Source organism: Schistocerca nitens, chromosome 1, assembly GCF_023898315.1.
Source record: "Schistocerca nitens isolate TAMUIC-IGC-003100 chromosome 1, iqSchNite1.1, whole genome shotgun sequence".
In the NCBI taxonomy this organism is placed as follows: domain Eukaryota; kingdom Metazoa; phylum Arthropoda; class Insecta; order Orthoptera; family Acrididae; genus Schistocerca; species Schistocerca nitens.
The window spans coordinates 349998748-350021168 of record NC_064614.1 but is presented as its reverse complement, the minus strand read 5'-3'; the positions used below and the strand labels follow the sequence as shown (position 1 = coordinate 350021168).

Below are 22421 nucleotides of genomic sequence, written 5' to 3'. Positions count from 1 at the left end.
TTTATGCCTATGGCCTTCCCCCTCCACCAACGGCTGCAGGCGCTTCCTCTGTGGTCCGCGCCCATTCCCTGCGACCTGCTGGAGCGCGGCTGCTCCGTTTTCGGTCCGCTGCGGTTCTACGTGTTCCCTCTGCGGTCCGCGCCCACCAAACCCGCTCCTGGGGGTTTCATCTATGGTCTGGGGTACCAAGCGTTCCCCCTGCGGTCCGCGCCCGCTCACCACGACCTGTTGGAGCGTTGCCGCTCCGTTTTTCGTCCGCTGCGGCTCTAGATGTCCCCTCTGCGGTCCGCGCCCACCAGTCCCACTTCTGGGCGTTCCATCTTCGGTCTGGTGCGCCTGGCAGTCCGTCAGGGGCTCGTTTTCCATCTCCATGTCTCTGGTTCTTCTGTTTGTGTAGTGTTGCAGCTGGCCCCGTTGCTCCTTTAACAATTCCAGAGCCGGATCCCATGCTCTGCTTAGTTGGTACCCTGTGTCACGGTTCATAAGATCGTCAGCCATTTTAATTTCTATCTATTCTCTTATAATACTGTCCCAAAATCTGGGTGTTTGTGCTAGAATCTTGGTATCCTCATACTTCATGGCATGATCTAGTTCTAGACAGTGTTCAGCAATGGCTGACTTAGTCACCTGTCTTAATCTAGTGAGCCTCTGATGTTCTTTGCACCTGATCTCCACAGTTCTGGTCGTCTGGCCAATGTAGGACATGCCACATTGACAAGGTATATTGTAAATCCCTGGTTTTCGTAATCCCAGGTCGTCTTTGACACTCCCCAGCAGTCCCCCGATCTTGTTGGATGGACAGAAAACACACTTGATATTGTGTTTACGGAGGATCCTACTGATTCTGGCAGAAATAGAGCCAGCATGGGGCAGATATGCCACCTTCTTTGCTTCATCTTGGTCTTCTTCAGGAACCTGTGGTGTAGTGGCTGGTTGGAGTGCCCTCTCAATTTGTCTGTCCGTGTATCCATTCTTGGAGAAAACTGTTTTGAGATGTTCTATCTCTATAGGTAGATTCTCTTGGTCTGACAGGGCCCGTGCTCTGTGGACCAAAGTCTTCAGAACCCCATTCTTCTGTGCAGGGTGGTGACAGCTGCTGGCCTGCAGATATAAATCAGTGTGTGTTGGTTTTTGGTACACACTGTGGCCAATTGATCCATCTGCTTTCCTCTGGACTAGTACATCCAGAAATGGCAGCTGGCCATTCTTCTCCAGTTCCATGGTGAACTCGATATTAGGGTGGCATGAGTTAAGATGTTCGAGAAACTCATTGAGCCTGTCCATCCCATGTGGCCAGATCACGAAGGTGTCATCCACATACCTAAAGAAGCATGTGGGTTTAAATGTGGCTGTCTCCAATGCCCTCTCCTCAAAACTCTCCATAAACATGTTGGCAACCACAGGGGACAGTGGGCTGCCCATGGCTACACCTTCAGTTTGCTCGTAATATTGGTTTCTGTACAGGAAATACGTGGATGTCAGTGTATGACTGAACAGGTCCAACAGAGCACCGTCAAATTTCTCTGCAATCAGTTCTAGTGAGTCCTTCAGTGGGACCCTGGTGAACAGCGATACCACATCAAAACTAACCATGATGTCCGAATCTGTGATGTGCAGTTGCTTGAGGCGTTGCAGGAAATCTTCTGAGTTGCGAATGTGGTGAATACATTTCCCCACATATGGAGACAGGAGACCTTTCAAGTACTTGGCTGTTGTGTACGTAGGTGCCCCAATATTACTGACAATTGGACATAGGGGCACGCCCTCCTTGTGTATTTTAGGCAGACCATACAGTCTAGGTGGCACTGGCGCTTTTTCCCGTAGTTGTCTGATGATCTTATCGGGCATCCCTGTTTCCTTCAAGAGAGCACTAGTCTTCTTGGCCAACTTGTCTGTGGGGTCACACTCCAGAATTCTGTATGCAGGGTCCTCCAGAAGTTGGCGTACTTTCTCATCATAATCCACCTGCTGCAAGATGTCATGGCCAGGGAGCTGTTACACATTCATCTGTACATGGCAGCCTCCTTAACAAGAGAAGATTGGGATTGGGTAGACCGTGCCTCCTGGTCTTTAGCTGAGTGTGCTAGAAGGAATGCCTCATCTTGCCAATCTGCAAAGTTTGACCGCATGAGTAAAAAAGCACAGCAGATTGAAGAGACACGCACTGTGACGAATCTGAGTGGCATACAGTTTGATGATATAACCTTAAAGGTACTCAGCAAGGGTCTCAACTTTGCTACGACCCCTAGAAACGTACCCATTTCAGGTTTCGTCAGTGCAGTAGAGCAAGTTGCAGCCACACTTCCACCTAATGTGGCAGAGGAAGTCCGCCAAGAGACCTGCAGGGCCCTCACCAAGGCCAGGCCGCCGAAATCGAACATCACAACCGAGGAGAGGCTTGCACTCAAGAAACTCCGGGAAGACAACAGCATTGTGGTACTGCCAGCAGACAAAGGGAACTCCACTGTCATCTTGCAGCAGGTGGATTATGATGAGAAAGTACGCCAACTTCTGGAGGACCCTGCATACAGAATTCTGGAGTGTGACCCCACAGACAAGTTGGCCAAGAAGACTAGTGCTCTCTTGAAGGAAACAGGGATGCCCGATAAGATCATCAGACAACTACGGGAAAAAGCGCCAGTGCCACCTAGACTGTATGGTCTGCCTAAAATACACAAGGAGGGCGTGCCCCTACGTCCAATTGTCAGTAATATTGGGGCACCTACGTACACAACAGCCAAGTACTTGAAAGGTCTCCTGTCTCCATATGTGGGGAAATGTATTCACCACATTCGCAACTCAGAAGATTTCCTGCAACGCCTCAAGCAACTGCACATCACAGATTCGGACATCATGGTTAGTTTTGATGTGGTATCGTTGTTCACCAGGGTCCCACTGAAGGACTCACTAGAACTGATTGCAGAGAAATTTGACGGTGCTCTGTTGGACCTGTTCAGTCATACACTGACATCCACGTATTTCCTGTACAGAAACCAATATTACGAGCAAACTGAAGGTGTAGCCATGGGCAGCCCACTGTCCCCTGTGGTTGCCAACATGTTTATGGAGAGTTTTGAGGAGAGGGCATTGGAGACAGCCACATTTAAACCCACATGCTTCTTTAGGTATGTGGATGACACCTTCGTGATCTGGCCACATGGGATGGACAGGCTCAATGAGTTTCTCGAACATCTTAACTCATGCCACCCTAATATCGAGTTCACCATGGAACTGGAGAAGAATGGCCAGCTGCCATTTCTGGATGTACTAGTCCAGAGGAAAGCAGATGGATCAATTGGCCACAGTGTGTACCAAAAACCAACACACACTGATTTATATCTGCAGGCCAGCAGCTGTCACCACCCTGCACAGAAGAATGGGGTTCTGAAGACTTTGGTCCACAGAGCACGGGCCCTGTCAGACCAAGAGAATCTACCTATAGAGATAGAACATCTCAAAACAGTTTTCTCCAAGAATGGATACACGGACAGACAAATTGAGAGGGCACTCCAACCAGCCACTACACCACAGGTTCCTGAAGAAGACCAAGATGAAGCAAAGAAGGTGGCATATCTGCCCTATGCTGGCTCTATTTCTGCCAGAATCAGTAGGATCCTCCGTAAACACAATATCAAGTGTGTTTTCTGTCCATCCAACAAGATCGGGGGACTGCTGGGGTGTGTCAAAGACGACCTGGGATTACGAAAACCAGGGATTTACAATATACCTTGTCAATGTGGCATGTCCTACATTGGCCAGACGACCAGAACTGTGGAGATCAGGTGCAAAGAACATCAGAGGCTCACTAGATTAAGACAGGTGACTAAGTCAGCCATTGCTGAACACTGTCTAGAACTAGATCATGCCATGAAGTATGAGGATACCAAGATTCTAGCACAAACACCCAGATTTTGGGACAGTATTATAAGAGAATAGATAGAAATTAAAATGGCTGACGATCTTATGAACCGTGACACAGGGTACCAACTAAGCAGAGCATGGGATCCGGCTCTGGAATTGTTAAAGGAGCAACGGGGCCAGCTGCAACACTACACAAACAGAAGAACCAGAGACATGGAGATGGAAAACGAGCCCCTGACGGACTGCCAGGTGCACCAGACCGAAGATGGAACGCCCAGAAGTGGGACTGGTGGGCGCGGACCGCAGAGGGGACATCTAGAGCCGCAGCGGACGAAAAATGGAGCGGCAACGCTCCAACAGGTCATGGTGAGCGGGCGCGGACCGCAGGGGGAACGCTTGGTACCCCAGACCGTAGATGAAACCCCCAGGAGCGGGTTTGGTGGGCGCGGACCGCAGAGGGAACACGTAGAACCGCAGCGGACCGAAAACGGAGCAGCCGCGCTCCAGCAGGTCGCAGGGAATGGGCGCGGACCACAGAGGAAGTGCCTGCAGCCGTTGGTGGAGGGGGAAGGCCATAGGCATAAATACTGGACCAGGTCCACTCGAGGAGCAGTCTCAGGTCGCACTTGATGAAGGTTACGAGCTACGTGACCGAAATATCATGCAAGTACGACGCTGATATCCGGCAGAACACCCGACAACCCAAGATGTCGTTAATGAAAGGGTCTGTTTTGTGTCAAGCATGTTGATAACCCAACAGCATAAATTATGTTAAGTGTTTCCTGTACACATGTTATATGAAGTGCAAATACACAGAGTGTATTAGAATACACTATGGTGTCACTTATGTTATTTGTAAACATGAACATTGGTTTAAGTCTACAATTTATCAAAACAGACAATGCCCAGAAGTCATCTAAAGACATGCATAGACACCTATATATTTTTTCTTCCGTTCTATCTTTTGTGTTAGGGTGTTCTCAACCAAAATGCTACAACTAAATGAGACATTACAAACAGAATGATACATTAAACTTGATAACATTTTTAATAAAAGTGTCTGCCACAAGACCGAATAAAAAAACATCCATTTGCATTAATAATGCATTGTCTTTCTTTAGACATTGCACTTGCTTACATTTATGATACTCACTAACACTTGAAAATTTCATCTTTCTGGATAAACTGGTCTGCAGAGAAGTGCAGGCAGCACCCTGCCTCTTGCTTGACCCTCAGATTATCTGTTAAGCAGCCTCAGTTGGTTGACGAACCTCTTGTCAACCCCAGTTCATGAGTCTGGGTACTTTGACATTGTCCTCTCAATATATATTATTTTCCTTGCTGTCATTTCTTGTTAACAATATTAGCTTATTCCCAAGAATAAACATTTTCAGCCAGTTAATACTTGGCAGAAATCAAACCTGCATTTTGATCACACTTCCGTAACTCTTGTGCAGAAAGGTGTGCAGTATACTGCTGCATCCGTTTTCAATCAGCTACCACTCGAATTCAAAAATCTTAGCAGTATTCCATGCACTTTCAAATTGAAACTGAAGAGTTTTCTCATGGATCACTCCTATTGTGTCAAGGAGTTCCTTGAAAATTAAGCTAATTCTTGTTGTAGTGTTGGTTGTGTTTACTTAAACTTATGGATTGAGATTTTTTGGGTTCATAAACTTATGGATTGACTTTTTTCGGGTCCATGAACATTTTACTTTTATCTGTTATTACTTTTATTTTGTAGTTTCATGTAGTGACACGTTCCATGACCTTGGAGATTTGCTGCTCAATTTGGTCTTAAGGAACTTGAAGTGTACATAAAAAAATAAATAAACAAAATAATTCATGTTCACTGGAACTTATGCACAGTCCCATTTCTAGCCTAAGAGGTCTGTTCAAAAAATTCAGAGACATTGTCCACAAACTTTTTCTATGCTTACCTTTTACTTATGGTGCACGGTGTCCTTCAAAATACTCTCCTCCACAATTAATACACTGTTCCCAATGCCATTGCCACTTCTGGATGCCTCTTGCTGGATCACATGAAGTGCTGTCTGTGAGTTTTATTTTATCTCAGCAATTGTTGCAAATCTTGATCCTATCAATGGGGTTTTCAACTTTGGAAATTAAAAACAACTCCACAGGCATTAGGTGTGGAGAGCACAGAGGATGAGGCAGCACAGTGATTTCATTTTTTGTGCAACAGTCATGCACCAATAGGGATGAATGTGTGAGTGAATTATCATGATACAAGAGCCATGAACTGTCTTACCACATTTCATGCTGTTTCCTTCTCACATTTTCTCACAGGTGTCACAACATGACCTGATGGTACCATTGATTAACAGTTTGCCCCCTCAAAGTCAAAGAACACTATCAGCATGGCTTTGACAGTTGACCTGACCCGATGAGGATTTTTGACCTTGGAGAACATTTCCCAACCCACTGTCAAGATTGAACCTTGAACCTTGGTCTCAACATTGTAAATGTAGACCAACGTCTCATCACCAGTTACGATTCTCTTACAGAACATCTTATTCTCATTTGCATGATCCAAAAGCTCTTCACGGGTTGTGAGGCAAAGGTTTTTCTGGTCTTGAATCATGAGCTGTGGGACAAACGTGGTGGCTACACAAAGCATTCCAAGATGCTGTGTCAGGATTTCATGACATGATCCAACTGAAATGTTACATTCTTCTGCAATCTCTTGGACAGTCAGTCTTCGATTGGCATGCACAATTTTGCTGATGTTTCTGACATGAGCATTTTCAGCAGACATTAAAGGGTGTCCTGAATGAGGGTCATCTTTAACTTAAGTCCAGCCATTTTTAAACCATGTGAACCATTTGTAACACCAAGTATAGATTAAGCACTTATCACTGCAGGCTTCTTAAATCATTTGGAGTGTCTATAATCGATTTCTTGAGTTTCATACAAAATGTAAAGCAGTTGCATTGCTCCTCTAACTCCGCCATCTTGAAATTCGCGAACTGTGCGACACAATGTTCTAATCAATATAGCACTGAACAATAGCTAACAGACATGCAACAATGAAACTTCCAGCAGTTACACATTAAATACATGTGTGTGCAGGATTGCCAACTGTATTTCTCGCCAACACATCATTGGCATGAACTTACGAACTATCCAGAATTTTTTGAACAGATCTCATACACTGGCCCAGTACAGCACAGTACAACTCTTCCTGGCATAAAAATAGCATGATTGTAAAACTTTTTTGCCTGCCTGGGAATTGCTGCTACTACTGAATCTAACATATTCCCTACTTCACATAACCACAAAAATAATCAGTTATTGAATTACATTGTATTCCATACATCACAACCTATACCTGATGATTGTCTCTTCTGTACAAAAAACCACAGAAAATTAGGTCATGATGTTTTATTTATTGCACTGAGTCACCTTTTTTCTGCACTTGCCACTTTCTTCAAATATGTTGGTGCAGGTTCTGTTCTTTCTTCTTCTCACTGAAAGTACTGAAACTTCCACAATGTCCTTTGACATCAACACTTCACAACATCCAGTTTTTTAAATGGTTTTTCTTTTCTTCTTTCATTGGTGAATCATTATTGGACTTTTTTCTCTGTCTCCATTGCAGTATATTCTGATGTAGTGCAGTTTTATACTACTTTTTGTAACATGTTACACCTTTCTCATCATCTTCTTCTCTTGGCATGGGGTATTGTTTCTCATCACGTTGAAGGCTTCCCCTTTCCACCCACAGTTCTTTAGCTTTTCTTCACACTTTGTTTCATGCACTGATGGCTGTGTCTCCTGTTGGCACAAGTGAGAACCTACTCTCTCTTTCTGTCTCTCTCTTCATTTCAGCTGTTTTTTCATCTATCATTTTCCCTACCCTTTTCTATCTCAAGGTCATCCAACCCATCAGGTACTTGATGGATTCTTTGCTCTATTTTTTAACTTTTTGTTATTTTTTCAGTAGGTGAACAGTATTTTGCTTCATCTTTCCTATTAATGTTACTAAGAGCATCTGCACATCTGATTTGTCTTGGCCTAGCCCCCTCCCCTCCCCCCCTCCAATACTTGTCTGTATGGGTTCTTGTTCTATATTATTTCCTTTATGTTGTAAGTCTTCTTGCCACAGTCATGATACTGGTTCACTACTGTTGTATTACTTCCCATGCCTCACCCTCTAAATAATATTCTGTTGCATTTGTTTCTGATATTTCATGATTTCTGAATCTGCATCTCACTTTTTCTTGGCAATGATTACTTCTGTTCCTGGTCTGCATTACTCAAAATACCTTTCCCAACCTGTCTTTATATTTTCCTGTGAGACTTTCTACTTTATTCTCATTACCCTGATTTTCACTTCACAACATCATACATCAGTTTACTTACCACCACATACAAAATACACTTCTACACAACAATGCTTACATCAACAACACTATATGCAAAACACCATGCCCAGTACAGCTTTTGCAACTTACATGGTTTCCTACTTGAGAACATAGTTTGCTGTAGTGCCTTTACTGATATGTCATGATACTGATGTCTCGCACCACAGTTATGTGTCTTCCTTCCTGCACAATGATGATGATAACTGTTACATTGCATCATGATTCTGCTGCATATGTCAGTAAGAGTGGCATTCACACATGCAGTATGTTTGTTGTTGTTGCCCTTCATTCTTCAGTTCAGTTCCTGAACATGACTATCAAATTTGAAAACTGTATTATGTCTTGGTATACCACTTGTAAGCTCTAAACTAAAATTACTGCATTCCTAAGGCTTTGGCAATCAGATCTTCACAGGAGAGGCTCACACCAGGTCACAATACTATAGAATAGAAAATAAGCTGCAACTCAAGTGTGCATGATGTGTCTGTAATTATCTATCACACAATTATCATAAATGATGGTACAGGTTCTTTGCATTAACAGATGTTCCTTTTATATAGTTTATCCAGCGCCCAACAATAGAAACATGCCTAAACATGCCTCATTCATTCACACTGATCAAATTCACAAATACCAATCCATTCACACCAAAAAAGTTACATATTGTCCAACTTTCAATTAATTAAACCTCTCAGTACAACTGGGGGATGAAGAAGCTTGCACAGGATAGAGTAGCATGGAGAGCTGCATCAAACCAGTCTCAGGACTGAAGACCACAACAACAACAACAACAACAGTACAACTATAAACCATTTTCTATTTTAGTTTCATATGATTCTGCCTCCGAACTATTTCATCACATAACTCAACCAAATCCAACCCACTGCTGATGTTGCATGCTTGTTACTGACTAGCATTGCTGGCGTGACATGACTATGCCCCTGTCCTCCAGGAATGGGATGAAATGAAAGTTCTAGAAGCTATGGTTCATCAGCTAGTGCTACTAGGTGGCTCGCTGATAAGGATATTGATCATGGTTTCCGTAGACCCCAACCCTTAACTGTTTTGCAAAATTACAAATCATGGCAAAAAATAACAGTTTGAGGCCTTTGAAATTCTGGTAAGCCTTTATTGCAAAACACTAAAAATAATTATTTACAGAAGAAAAGAAACACAGATTATAGCTGATCTTGTGGACCATCAGTTTGCAACACATAGAAATGTAGCACCATGTGAGGCAATACTTTCCCTTTGACTAATCTTAGAAGGTGTAAATGGTCTTCCCAGTCGTTGATATTTGCTAATTGCTATAATCGCACTATTTCACTCCCATTTACGGAGCTTGTTAGCAGTTGATGTTAGGTTGGCGCCATTACAATGTGTTGTAGTAATCGCTGCTGCTTGCTGGATCGCTGCTGTGTCTCGATGCTGATGGTGGCTCTAAATCTGGTTGTCTAGGGTAAAAACATGAGGTCCCGTGTTTTTCATGTGCTTTTGATGATAAAGAACGAGCGAAACCAACACATATGTAAACATCAAATATTTATTACTTTGGTGGCCATCTTAATTCCACTGTCCAACAAAGACCATAACACAACACAAAGTAGTACTTCCTTTACATGTTCTTTGCATTGTTTTTCCATCCCAAACAATAACACAGAAACACACCTCACCAAAGTGACATTTCGACTGCTCTGACTGCCTCCGACTGACTCCGACTGCCTCTCGACCCTTCTCGCTGCTGGTATTTATAACATTGTCAAAGAACTACTAAAAAGAGATATAGTTTATAAGTCACATGTACATCTATTATCGTAATTTGTGCAGAAAAGTTATTAATTTGCATCGAGTGACATAATTTAACATGTTATTAAAATGACAGACAGATTTGTTGACTTGACAGAATAATTCTTTGTTACAAAAAGGCCGTTTTTTAGAAGTTTGTCAACTGACTTCTCTAATTTGCATAAATAAGTAAGTAACATGAATTATTAAGAATTACATTGGTTTTCGTCTAAAATAGGATTGATTACGTGAATACTGAGTGAAAACGCCCCTAGTGAACAAATAGGTTTCACTGGGTGATTTTTATTTAAGGAGATCCAAAATACCTAAGTTGGCCTCTATTTTTCGTACTTCATATTAATTATTTAAGATGAACTTAGCGTTTTTACATGATGACATTTGCTGTATCAGTGATCAAGTGATATTAACTTTTGTGTGGGTCAGTTATTCATTATAATTTAATGGGTTGACTGTTTATGGAGACATGTTATGCAATCATTGTTAACATACACAATAACTTTTCTATAATCATAAATACTCGTTAAACTGGTTGAATTTGGAAGGGATCGCATACTTCATTAAAGTAAAGCCTTTACTATGTTCCGTTACAATACCCCCCTTGGGTAATATCATTTACAGAATGTTAATGATATTAGCTGACTAGGACAAATGTGTCAAATGGTTTAAATTTGGGAAAGTTCTACTTATTTTTTTTTTTTTTTTTTTTTTTTTTTTTTTTTTTTTTTGCTATGCATAATGTGTATGTATACAACGACCGTTACACCGTTTCAAAATGACTTTTTCCTGCAAATATTTTAGTTGTGTTGTTTCACATGCACTTTGTGTTATGGCTCTCAGTACGACAGCATAATAAAAATATTTAGTAATATTTGAAAGTAAAAAAAAATTGTTAATCTTTGCTACCAGTGAGCCACATGGAAAATGATCAAAAACAGACACAAATATATCACATGCGATTTTAAGATATATAAAAAATATATGTAAATTATTTCAAAGTCAGCTCTCATTGAGTCACAGAATAATCAAGATAATAGAAGGAACATAAATATATTACATAGATGGACAGGTCAGATGTCTATAGGAAAATATTGCAACTGTCTGCTCTTTTTGAGCCACATAAAGGAAATGAAAACAAAGAACATAATTATAAGTATGGACATGATATATAAACACAAACATTAGAGAAGTCACATGTATGAATATAATATGCATTAAAAAAAAAAAAGAAAATATTTAAAAAACTTGTCTCCCATTGAGACACATAGTCAAGATAGTACAAGAACATATTAATACCAAAATTGCACACTTAAAATTGGTCACAACATAACACAAACATCAAACTTGCAGAACATCTGATTAGCTGTAGAAAATTGTACACAAATCTTATGCCTAAAAAAAAAGAATAGTAACAAAATGACGGGTCTTGCACAACAATTTTTTCATTGTCTTTTATATTTGGAGCAAGTATGTCCCATATTCAACAATACAAAAAGAAAGTAATAAATGTTTGTCACCTTCTTGCCCATTGCAAGTAAAGAAGATATCACAATATTTAATATTCAATAGTGACAATAAAACTATAAAAACATTCTCTCAGAGATCTGGAACTTTTCCAGGGTCTATAGTGGTAGTTGCTATTTGACACACCCAGTAAAAATCTTTGCTGATAACATGCTTTACGGAAAATGGGTAAGTAACTGTATTCAAACAGGGAAATGTGCTTAATCATGTTTATATGGTTTCAATTCAGTGATGTTTCTTAATCCAAACAACCTTCTTGATCTGGGAAAGATAAGTCTATACGCATTAGGATGTGGGCTTTCTTTTACTTCAAATGGACAAATGTCAATGTTTACTTTAACATATAATACATCATTTTCAGTTTCTTTAGTTCCTAAGTCTAATGTCTCTTTCCTACACTTAGGCACATCCCTCTCTGTTTGCAAAGCATTGACATTTAAACATAAACCTTTGTTTTCATCTGTTCCTCTTAACACTGTGTTGCCACTCAACAAATTATTGTTTTCACCCCATTTTTTATAAAGTCCACTACGGATTCTTATCCACCATATAGGATACAAGGTTGCACTTACCTTTGCTAATTCATTCCAAAAGGCATCTTTCTTTATACAGTTTCCATAGTTGTTCCACAAAACTTCTAAAAACTTTTCCCCTTTTTCTTGAAAACACACATTTACATTACATCCCTTTATATTTTCTTTAATATTATTATTATTATTACCATTCTCATAGATTAGTGTTTCATAGTTCCCAATAGGTAATAGCTTGTCCTCAGATACACATTCCCTAGTTTGCATTTCACTTAAATTAACCTCATTATTACCCATGTTTGTCACATCACTTATCTTTATCTCATCATCACTTTTCAATTCTACAAATACTTTTATTTCTTCCTCCACACTCTAATCAAGAACATCACTTGATTTAGGATCATTATTTAAATGTCCCTCTATTACTTCTTCCTCCTCTTCAACAACAACCCCATGTTCAGTTTCCCCCCTATGTATCTGAATCTCAGTAATTGAGTCTTTGGCTCCATTAAACACTTCGTCATCCCCCTTCGTATCAAATAAACCACCCAAAATAGATTCTACTTGTGGTGTGTCTGACTTGTTATTCACACCAGTATCTTTTTCAGCCCAACTATAGAACTCTGCAATACCTTCAACTTCTGCACTTTCACTAACTACCTGTGCTTGAACACTGTTTTTATTAACGTATCACTTTTCCTCATAGTATCCCAAAATCTTTTATTAAATTCTAATTTATTCATTCTAACAACATCAGTATTTTCATGGTATTTACTCTTTACATTGTATCCTCTCCTTTTCCAGTTTCGGTTATGTGTTGTCCTGTCATAATATTGTCTAGCCCCAAAACTACGGACATCTAGTGGGACTGTCCACCGTTTCCCGGCTGGTTTCCTCGGTCTGTCCGTTTGTAGTTGTCATTTTGTTCACTAGTTACAACAAACCTCCTTCTATCTTGTTCTCTTCCCCAATACCTATTTCTATCATTCCTGTTATCTCTCCTCCATCCTCCCTCCTGTGTATTGTTTCTGAAATCATTTTCATATCTCCTATCTCCCCTATTTGGAGCATTATTTCCAGAATTTTCAAAGTCTCTCCTCCCATAATAATCTCTATTTACATTCCTGTTCCACCCCCCATACTGGTTGTTGCCAGAGCCAAAACTTTGGTTATTTTCTCTTTCCAAGGCCCTATCTAATCTATCTACAAATTTCAGGAACTCTTCCATTGAATTGTCTGGTCCATGGACCAATTCCCACTGCAGGCTCTCTGGTAACCTTCTTTTTAAAACATCAATTTGTGTCATAATATCAAAAGAATTATTCAAGTGAGCAAGTTTTTTCAATTGATCTCTGCAAAATTTTTGCATTCCCCCTACTTTCCCTCTATACACTGGTCCATTTAGAAATTCTGACTTTAATCTGGCTTGTATGGATTGTGACCAAAATTTACAAATAAATTTAGCTTCAAACTCTTCAAAAGTATTCCAAGAATCATTATTCTCATTTGCCCAGGATAGGGCCTCCCCTTCTAGAAACCGTTTTACTAACTTAATTTTTATGTTATCTGACATTCCTACAACAAACATATCTTTACATTGGTGAATAAAGTCAATAGGGTGCAGATTTTCACCAGGAAAGCATTTCACTTGGATGTGCCCATACATTGTATTTTGATTGTAAAACATTTGTTTTGACATCAATGCATCTTCCAATTGTGTATATTTAGTGTGTATATTTTCTACTTTTGTATCTACATTAGTGGTATACAGGTTGTATTCTTGTTTGAGGTTTTCTGATGTTTTGTCTATTCTCTGATCTAATCTTTCAACTTCAGTATCTACTCTGTTGTAGATGACAGCAATGCTGTCTGTGTTCGCTTGTATGTTTTCATTTAAACTTTCAACTTTAACTTGAAATTCTTTTCTGAAGTATATCAGCTGCTCCCTAGTGTCCTTACTGAGGGTAGTTTTAATTTCCTCACACTTCTCATTGAGATGAGTACTTAATAGATCAAAATCCAAACTTAACTTATCCAGTCTATCTGTGTTTTCTTTAAGTTTCAAACTTACTTGTTCACTTGACTGTTTAAAATCCAAACGTACTTGTTCACTTGATTGTTTAAGTTGCGAGCTTATTTGAGTTGCAAACCCTGCTAGCCACTCTGTTAAGTTTAATTGTTCACCATCCCCTGGTTCAATTTTTACATTTCCTACGATCTCATCCCTCTCAGGTAGAGACATTTTAACAATTAATTATTTTAAATGACAACAACAAAATACCTTGCTTTATGTAGCTATGCTATGATGTCGTGATCGGTGTTCTTGTTGGCTTTCTTCACTTATATTCGGTTTTATCGAAGCTGAAGTCTTGATTGATGAATTCCATTGACATAATCCAGACGTTAATCTTCCGAGCGGTGAGATGATAGTTATTCGTAGTCGCACAAACACACTTTATTTATTTATTTTTGACATATTTTCACTGTTGACGCACTGCACAAATAAACTTTTTTGGAGTGCTAAGCACTTACGAAATTTATCGCTGCACTATTATCATCGATGCACTTAAAGATCCCGGACGAGCCCCCACTTTTGTAAATGGTCCGCCTAGTCGTTGATATTTGCTAATTGCTATAATCGCACTATTTCACTCCCATTTACGGAGCTTGTTAGCAGTTGATGTTAGGTTGGCGCCATTACAATGCGTTGTAGTAATCGCTGCTGCTTGCTGGATCACTGCTGTGTCTCGATGCTGATGCTGGCTCTAAATCTGGTTGTCTAGGGTAAAAACATGAGGTCCCGTGTTTTTCATGTGCTTTTGATGATAAAGAACGAGCGAAACCAACACATATGTAAACATCAAATATTTATTACTTTGGTGGCCATCTTAATTCCACTGTCCACCAAAGACCATAACACAACACAAAGTAGTACTTCCTTTACATGTTCTTTGCATTGTTTTTCCATCCCAAACAATGACACAGAAACACACCTCACCAAAGTGACATTTCGACTGCTCTGACTGCCTCCGACTGACTCCGACTGCCTCCGACTGCCTCTGACTGCCTCTCAACCCTTCTCGCTGCTGGTATTTATAACATTGCCAAAGAACTACTAAAAAGAGATATAGTTTATAAGTCACATGTACGTCTGTTATCATAATTTGTGCAGAAAAGTTATTAATTTGCATCGAGTGACATAACTTAACATGTTATTAAAATGACAGACAGATTTGTTGACTTGACAGAATAATTCTTTGTTACAAAAAGGCCGTTTTTTAGAAGTTTGTCAACTGACTTCTCTAATTTGCATAAATAAGTAAGTAACATGAATTATTAAGAATTACATTGGTTTTCGTCTAAAATATGATTGATTACGTGAATACTGAGTGAAAACGCCCCTAGTGAACAAATAGGTTTCACTGGGTGATTTTTATTTAAGGAGATCCAAAATACCTAAGTTGGCTTCTATTTTTCGTACTTCATATTAATTATTTAAGATGAACTTAGCATTTTTACATGATGACATTTGCTGTATCAGTGATCAAGTGATATTAACTTTTGTGTGGGTCAGTTATTCATTATAATTTAATGGGTTGACTGTTTAGGAAGACATGTTATGCAATCATTGTTAACATACACAATAACTTTTCTATAATCATAAATACTCGTTAAACTGGTTGAATTTGGAAGGGATCGCATACTTCATTAAAGTAAAGCCTTTAATATGTTCCGTTACAAAGGTACACTGCAGAAAGGTAAGAATTACATTTATAGGAACTTTTAGATTTAGAGAATGCTTTTGAAAATGTTGTCTGACACAGACTATTTGAAATTCTGAAGGTATAAAGGATAAAATATTGGCAGAAAAACATTATTTACACTTCTTATAGACACTGGACTGCCACAATAACAATTTAAGGACACAAAAGGAAGGGAGTAGTCAAGAATGGAGTGACCCACTGCAGTAGCCTGACCCTTGCATTTGTGGCAACACTGACGTGCCAAAACATCTCTGGTGCACAAAAACTCTTTGGGCCAAGGTGGCCATTATATTCTGTCTATGTGATACTTTCGGTGTGTAACGATGTATATCTGAAGTGTGACAATAAATTTGCTCATTGTTTTAACAAGTGGACCAAGGGGTTGTTATTTATAACGATAAGGAACCAAAATCCCACATTGGTGACCCTGACGTCAGGGTCAACATCCCACATTGGTGACCCCAACGACAGTTTGTGACGCTCTTCCCATGTTCTACATGAGTTCAGTAACAATAACAATCATGTGTGTATGAGTGAACCGCCTGTATCATCATGTGGCCTACGCAACGAGGTGTACCGCCGTACGATTTCTACGATCAGAATCTGACCATGCCACCCACCTGCACTACGCATGGACTCTATACATCGAACATTTTGAGGCCCTCCGACCTGCGAGTGGATTGCAGTACCACAACACTCACAGACAACGCGTACGTACCACCCGCCATCTTGCCTCCAGATCGTTCTTTCGAACATACAGGACAAAGTGTGAAAAGAGATCTGGACATTCCACCGCTAACATTGCACGCTCAGGGGTGCACAAGCCATCTCAGAACTTTGCACCAACTTTTGGAGCAGTGCCACTACATGGCTGGTACATCATCATCCGTGCCGTGAATCGGTTCTGCGCCTGGCTACGCATAGCCTCAATTTTCTGATCAAAATGAACGGTGTATAGTGAATGTGACCTCTCCTAGTACCTCGCCCACTTTTGCTGCTAGACATCAGACAGCAATAACGACCGATCCAAGGGGGTAACAGTTTACAGGCCCCCAGCACTCCACCCCCCCACCACCCCATCCCCCCCTGCAGATGGCATATTGACTGCTCCCACACCTGTGACTCTTACTCTTACACACCCAGTGGTCGTGGATTTCAAACCAACTAAGTTACCTAAACTGCCGACTTTTGCAGAAACACAGCCCAACACATGGTTCGCGTTAGTTGACTCTTATTTTCGCCGCCACAGGCATTGACTCAGAAGAATCACGCTTTGTGTGTTTGGTGGGAAATTTGCATGACCATTTGGATTTGATTAACAACACTGTGATCAGCCCGCCGCCTTCACCAAAATATACGAACGCAGAAAGACTCATTTGTGAAAGACTTTCTCGAGCTCCAGATGAGATCATTCATCATGTCATTCACGAGGAACACCTGCACGACCTCACCCCATCAGGACTATGGCAACAACCTTGCGCCCTCGCACCTGTGGTTTGCCTCCCAATACAGCGTTATGGTTGATGTCGCTCGTCAAAATGCTGGAAGCATTACAACTACAGCTCCTGCTGCTCACCAAGAGCACCTTGGACAAGAAGCTTCCAGTCGAGGATCGAGCTTTCAGGATTATTAACAGGCAAGTGCACAGCATGAAGAGTGGGGGTAGTGATCTCAACAGCACGCCACCCCCCCATTCCCACTCCACTATTCGGGCGAGCTCGCTTCCTCAGCGCTCATGCTACGACAGTGGTGTCATCTGCCCGCCATCGTGGGGAACCAGATACAGCCTCCACGACATCCGCCATGACAACTGACACCATACTGCAGTGCCCCATAACAAACACAGCCGACACCAGGAGCTCTACATCACCCCCGCCTAACGCAGCCTGGCCGCTGTGTTGGTTCCACACCAACCTCAGCGACGTGGCCAGGAAATGTCGCAGCCTTCGCGCGGTGGGAAACGGAGCTCGTGAGGCATCATAGGCGCAGCGTCTCATGCACAGGAAAAAAGATGCCTTACAGCAGCAACAGCATCTAACACGGTAAGCGCTGACAGTTGTCTATTCGCTCTTGACCTCGTCTCAGGAACTAAATTCCTCGTTGACAGTGGTGCTAATTCGAGTGTAGTACACCTAGATCTCGCACCTACTGTGTTAACTTCCTCACCCAGACTGTTACGCACGGCTAATGACCCTCATATCAAAGTGTTAGGTACGGCGCCTTAAACGTTCAAACTGTCAAAAGACTTGAAGTTTTCGTGGACTTTTCATGTGGCACAGGTGACTTGTCTGGTATTAGGAATCGACTTTCTGCGACACCACAAATTTTCGCTAGACATTCCGTGAAGTACATTAGTCCACCAACTTTCGCAAAAGACTATTGCCCTTACGGCCACTGTGTCTGTATCACCCATTTGGTCAACAAACATTAACATTTCAGACCAAACGCGCTCTTCTTGCGGCCAAGTTAACTAGTAAAAGTTGCGACGTGCTACTACAGTGACAAGAAATCAGTGAACTCAAGCAAATGCAGGCCAAGCCCACCTCCCTTATCGAGCAGACCGAACAGACATTACAGAGCACGAAATCCAAACTCGCCTCACTTTGAGGTATTCGCTCTTCACACAAACTGGCATGCGCTCAAATCATTGACTCATTGCACGAGTGTTCGAACGCTAACGACACACCCCACTGGCGTAGCATGTTATCAATTATGGGCAGCGCATGTCACAAATTCAATACGATTGAGGGCCCTCTGGTCAGACACCAACCATGATGCCTGAATATGCACAAACTCAAAGTGGCGAAAGCAATCATCTCGGACCTATTAAAAGCAGGCATTGTATGCCCATCCTCCAGTGACTGGTCGTCACCGATACATCTCACACCGAAGAAGGATGGTTCCTACAGACTCTGTGGTGACTATAGACGTCTCAATGATCGCACAATCATGGACAATTATCCAATACCGAACTTTCAGGACTTCGCTTCTCAGTTGGCAGGCGCTAAAATTTTCAGACTGTGAGAAAGCGTATCACCAAATACAAATGTATGAACGTGATATCCCTAAAATGGCCATCAGCACACCCTTCGGCCTCTTCGAATACGTTTACATGCCTTACAGATTGAAGAACGCTGCCCAAACCTGGCAGAGGTTCTTAGATACAGTGTTACGACCCCTACATTTCTGCTACGCATACCTGGACGACATTTTGATCTTTCCTTCCTCTCAGGAGGAACACGAGCTTCACATCCAGGCACTGTTTGACACATTACAATCCCATGGTGTGATCGTCAACAAAGACAAATGCAAACTGAGACAGGATTCTGTTGTTTTTCTGGGACACATAGTTTCAACCGATGGTATCTGGCCCACACAAGAGAAAATGGACATTATCAAACAGCTGTTGATACCAGTAACATACCATGAACTCCACCGGTTCTTAGGTATGATCAATTTTTTCCGCCACCACATTCCAAGAGCCACCGAACTACAGGTCCCCCTTACAGATGCACTGCGCGGGCCACAAATGTCAGGCGACAGGCACGTGCTGTGGACAGAGGTCATGCGTGCGTCTTTCAAAAAACTCAAAACAGCACTCGCAGAAGCCATCACGCTTGCCCATCCACACCCGGATGCAACACTTTCACTCACCACGGATGCTAGTGAAATATCTATCGGCGCAGTACTTCAACAACAGAGAGGAGAGGTCGTGCAACCTCTTAAGTTCTTTACAAAAACACTTTCTCCCTCTCAGTGCAAATGGTCCGCTTTTGACAGAGCGCTCTTAGCTGTCTACAAAGCCATTAGATATTTCCGCGAAGACGTCGAGGGACACCCCCTTACGATCTTTACAGACCACAAACCTCTCGCCCAAGCACTGACAAAGCCTCCAGCCGACCCACCTCCTAGGAGGTTCCGTTATTTCGACCTCGTTGCACAATACACAACTACTGTACAATATGTTCGAGGATCCGACAACATAGCTGCTGACTATTTCTCCTGGATCTTGGGCATGTCTTCCTCAATCGACTTCGACGCTCTTGCTTGAGCGCAAACAAATGATGACTCCTTGGCGAGCCTTTTATCTGACAATAATCACTCTCTGTACCTGGCGCACAAGACTATCCCCGGCACACGCTCGGAGCTCTGGTGTGACACTTACACTGGCGTGCCATGCCCCCTCGTCCCCTTCTCTTTGCGTCGCTCGGTGTTTGACACACTGCACAGTCTCGCCCACCCGAGCATTCGCGCAACTATGTGCATCATCGTCGAGCGTTTGATATGGCCTTCACTTCGCAAAGACTGTCGCGACTGGTGTAGCACTTGTATTTTGTGCCAGCAGTCCAAAGTTGGACGCCACTGCATGCCCCCTTGGCGTCTTCCGCTCTCCTTCTGGCAGACTCCGCCATATCCACATCGACATTGCCAGCCCCCTTCCCCAGCTGGATGGTTACCGATACTTGCTTACTTTTTTCGACAGAACAAGTAGATGGGTCGAGGCAACCCCTCTAGCGAAACAGTCGCCAACACTGTCCTCTCCATATGGGCCACACTTTTCGCTGCTCCGAAACCATTACTACAGACCAAGGCTGTCAATTCGAGTCTCTCCTCTTCACAAAAAAGGTGCAAGCTCTTCAGCGTTGGCCGCATTCGCACGACAGCCTACCACCCTCAATCAAATGGCTTAGTGGAACAATGGCACCACATATTAAAGACAGCGCTAATGTGCCACGAGCAACGGTGGTTACACGCCCTTCCATGGGTACTGCTAGGCCTCCGTTCTATATATAAAGATGACCTGCAGTGCTCTGTGGCCGAACTGCTCTATGGCGAGCCGTTGACCCTACCAGCCGAGTTTGTCGAACCTTCACCGCTCTAAGATACCATCGAATACCCCGTGCTAATCGAGAACATATGACAGATGATATGAGTGCAAAGAGCACCCACTCCAAAAGCACACATTCCGCCTAAAACATTTGTGCACCAGCAGTTAGACTCGTGTGAAGCTGTGATGCTTAGGGACGATACAGTACGTGCTGCCCTTCAACCCCCATACACAGGCCCTTACAGGGTACTTAGGCGCTCTTCGAATACATTCGACACCTGTATCAGTGTCAGTGTCTCAACTCAAGGCGGCGTGGGTCACTGCAGACGACAACACCTCCAGCGACCCGACGCCACCGACCACGACGGACGACGACCTCCACACCGCCGCCTCCTCAAGGGACGACACACTGGCCATGCCCCCTTCCCCAATGCCAGGAACCCTAATTGGGCAGAGTCCGGGGTCCATGCCCTTCACCCCACCCTCTCCTGCTACGGCCGTCACACACTTCTCACCCGACATTCAACAATCCACTACCATCTCCATTGACGTCTCACACTTTTCACTGTCTGACATCTGTATAACTACCACAAATGATTCTCTCTTATTCATCCACCCTCCACGCTTCCCCCCACTCTGCCACTGATGACACCTTCCAACTTTCTGTTCTCCACTCCTCACCGATCCCCAATGCCTTAGATCCTTCCCTCATTCAATCTTTCATTGACACCACGGGGACACTGTACGTGATGTACCCTGTGTCTCCATCTATTCCCCCCACCCCCTCTGTCACCTCACAACACCTCATGAACCGGTCACCGCATACTCCCACCGATGTGGCACCGTGATTACATTTTTCCATCCAAAAGGGCTCGAACCCCCTCCGGATGAAGACGGCGTGACACCTGCACCCTCCCCCCACAACAGCCAGAGCCTCCTGCTCCACACTGCGCAAGGGGGGGGGGGGGGGGGGAGCTCTGTGGCAACACTGACGTGCCATAACATCTGTGGCGCGCAAAAACTCTTTGGGCCAAGGCGGCCATTATGTTCTGTCTATGTGATACTTTTGATGTGTAACGATGTATATCTGAAGTGTGACAATAAATGTGCTCATTGTTTTAACAAGTGGATCAATGGGTTGTTATTTATAACAATAAGGACCCAAAATACCATACATTATTCAATCTGTACACTGAGCAAATGATAGTGGAAACCAAAAATAAATTTGTAAAGGGAAATAAAGTCCTGCTCATGCCAATGTCATTCTATCAAAGATGGCAAAGGACTTTAAAGATCAGTTGAACAGAATGTATAACTTCTCTAAAAAGTTTATAAGAAGAATGTCAACAAAAGAAACTGACGGGTAATGGGGTGAACTAAATTAAACAAAGTGATGCATGCAGGGTAGCTTCAAACCATTTTTCAGACTGAAGATCACAACAACAATGACAACAACAATATCTAGTTAATGATATAGGTATTCATCACAAAAAGTAGCAGTATCTACATTCACTAATAATAAAGACCTATTCCAATAAGAAGTTGCTACTTGTTATGCACTTAATAGGAATACTTAATTATATGGTGTAGATAGTCAGAAAGAGTGGCTAGTAAGATGTGTTTGTAATTTTCATCTGAATTTGTAAATATGAGTATTCTTAATTTCTAGCTTTGTTGTGTGGGAGTTTGTTGAAGATCATCACACCATAACAGTGAACTTCAC

The 22421-nt window shown here is 42.3% G+C and overlaps 1 protein-coding gene across 1 annotated transcript in view; it reads right to left on the bottom strand.

The window, feature by feature from the left end:
• Positions 1-21220, bottom strand: part of LOC126247882 (uncharacterized) — a 303956-nt gene extending 282736 nt beyond the window's left edge. The window contains exon 1 of the mRNA XM_049948519.1: positions 21059-21220. Coding sequence (XP_049804476.1) covers positions 21059-21220 — 162 coding nt within the window. The remainder of the gene's footprint in view (positions 1-21058) is intronic.
• Positions 21221-22421: the final 1201 nt, after the last annotated feature.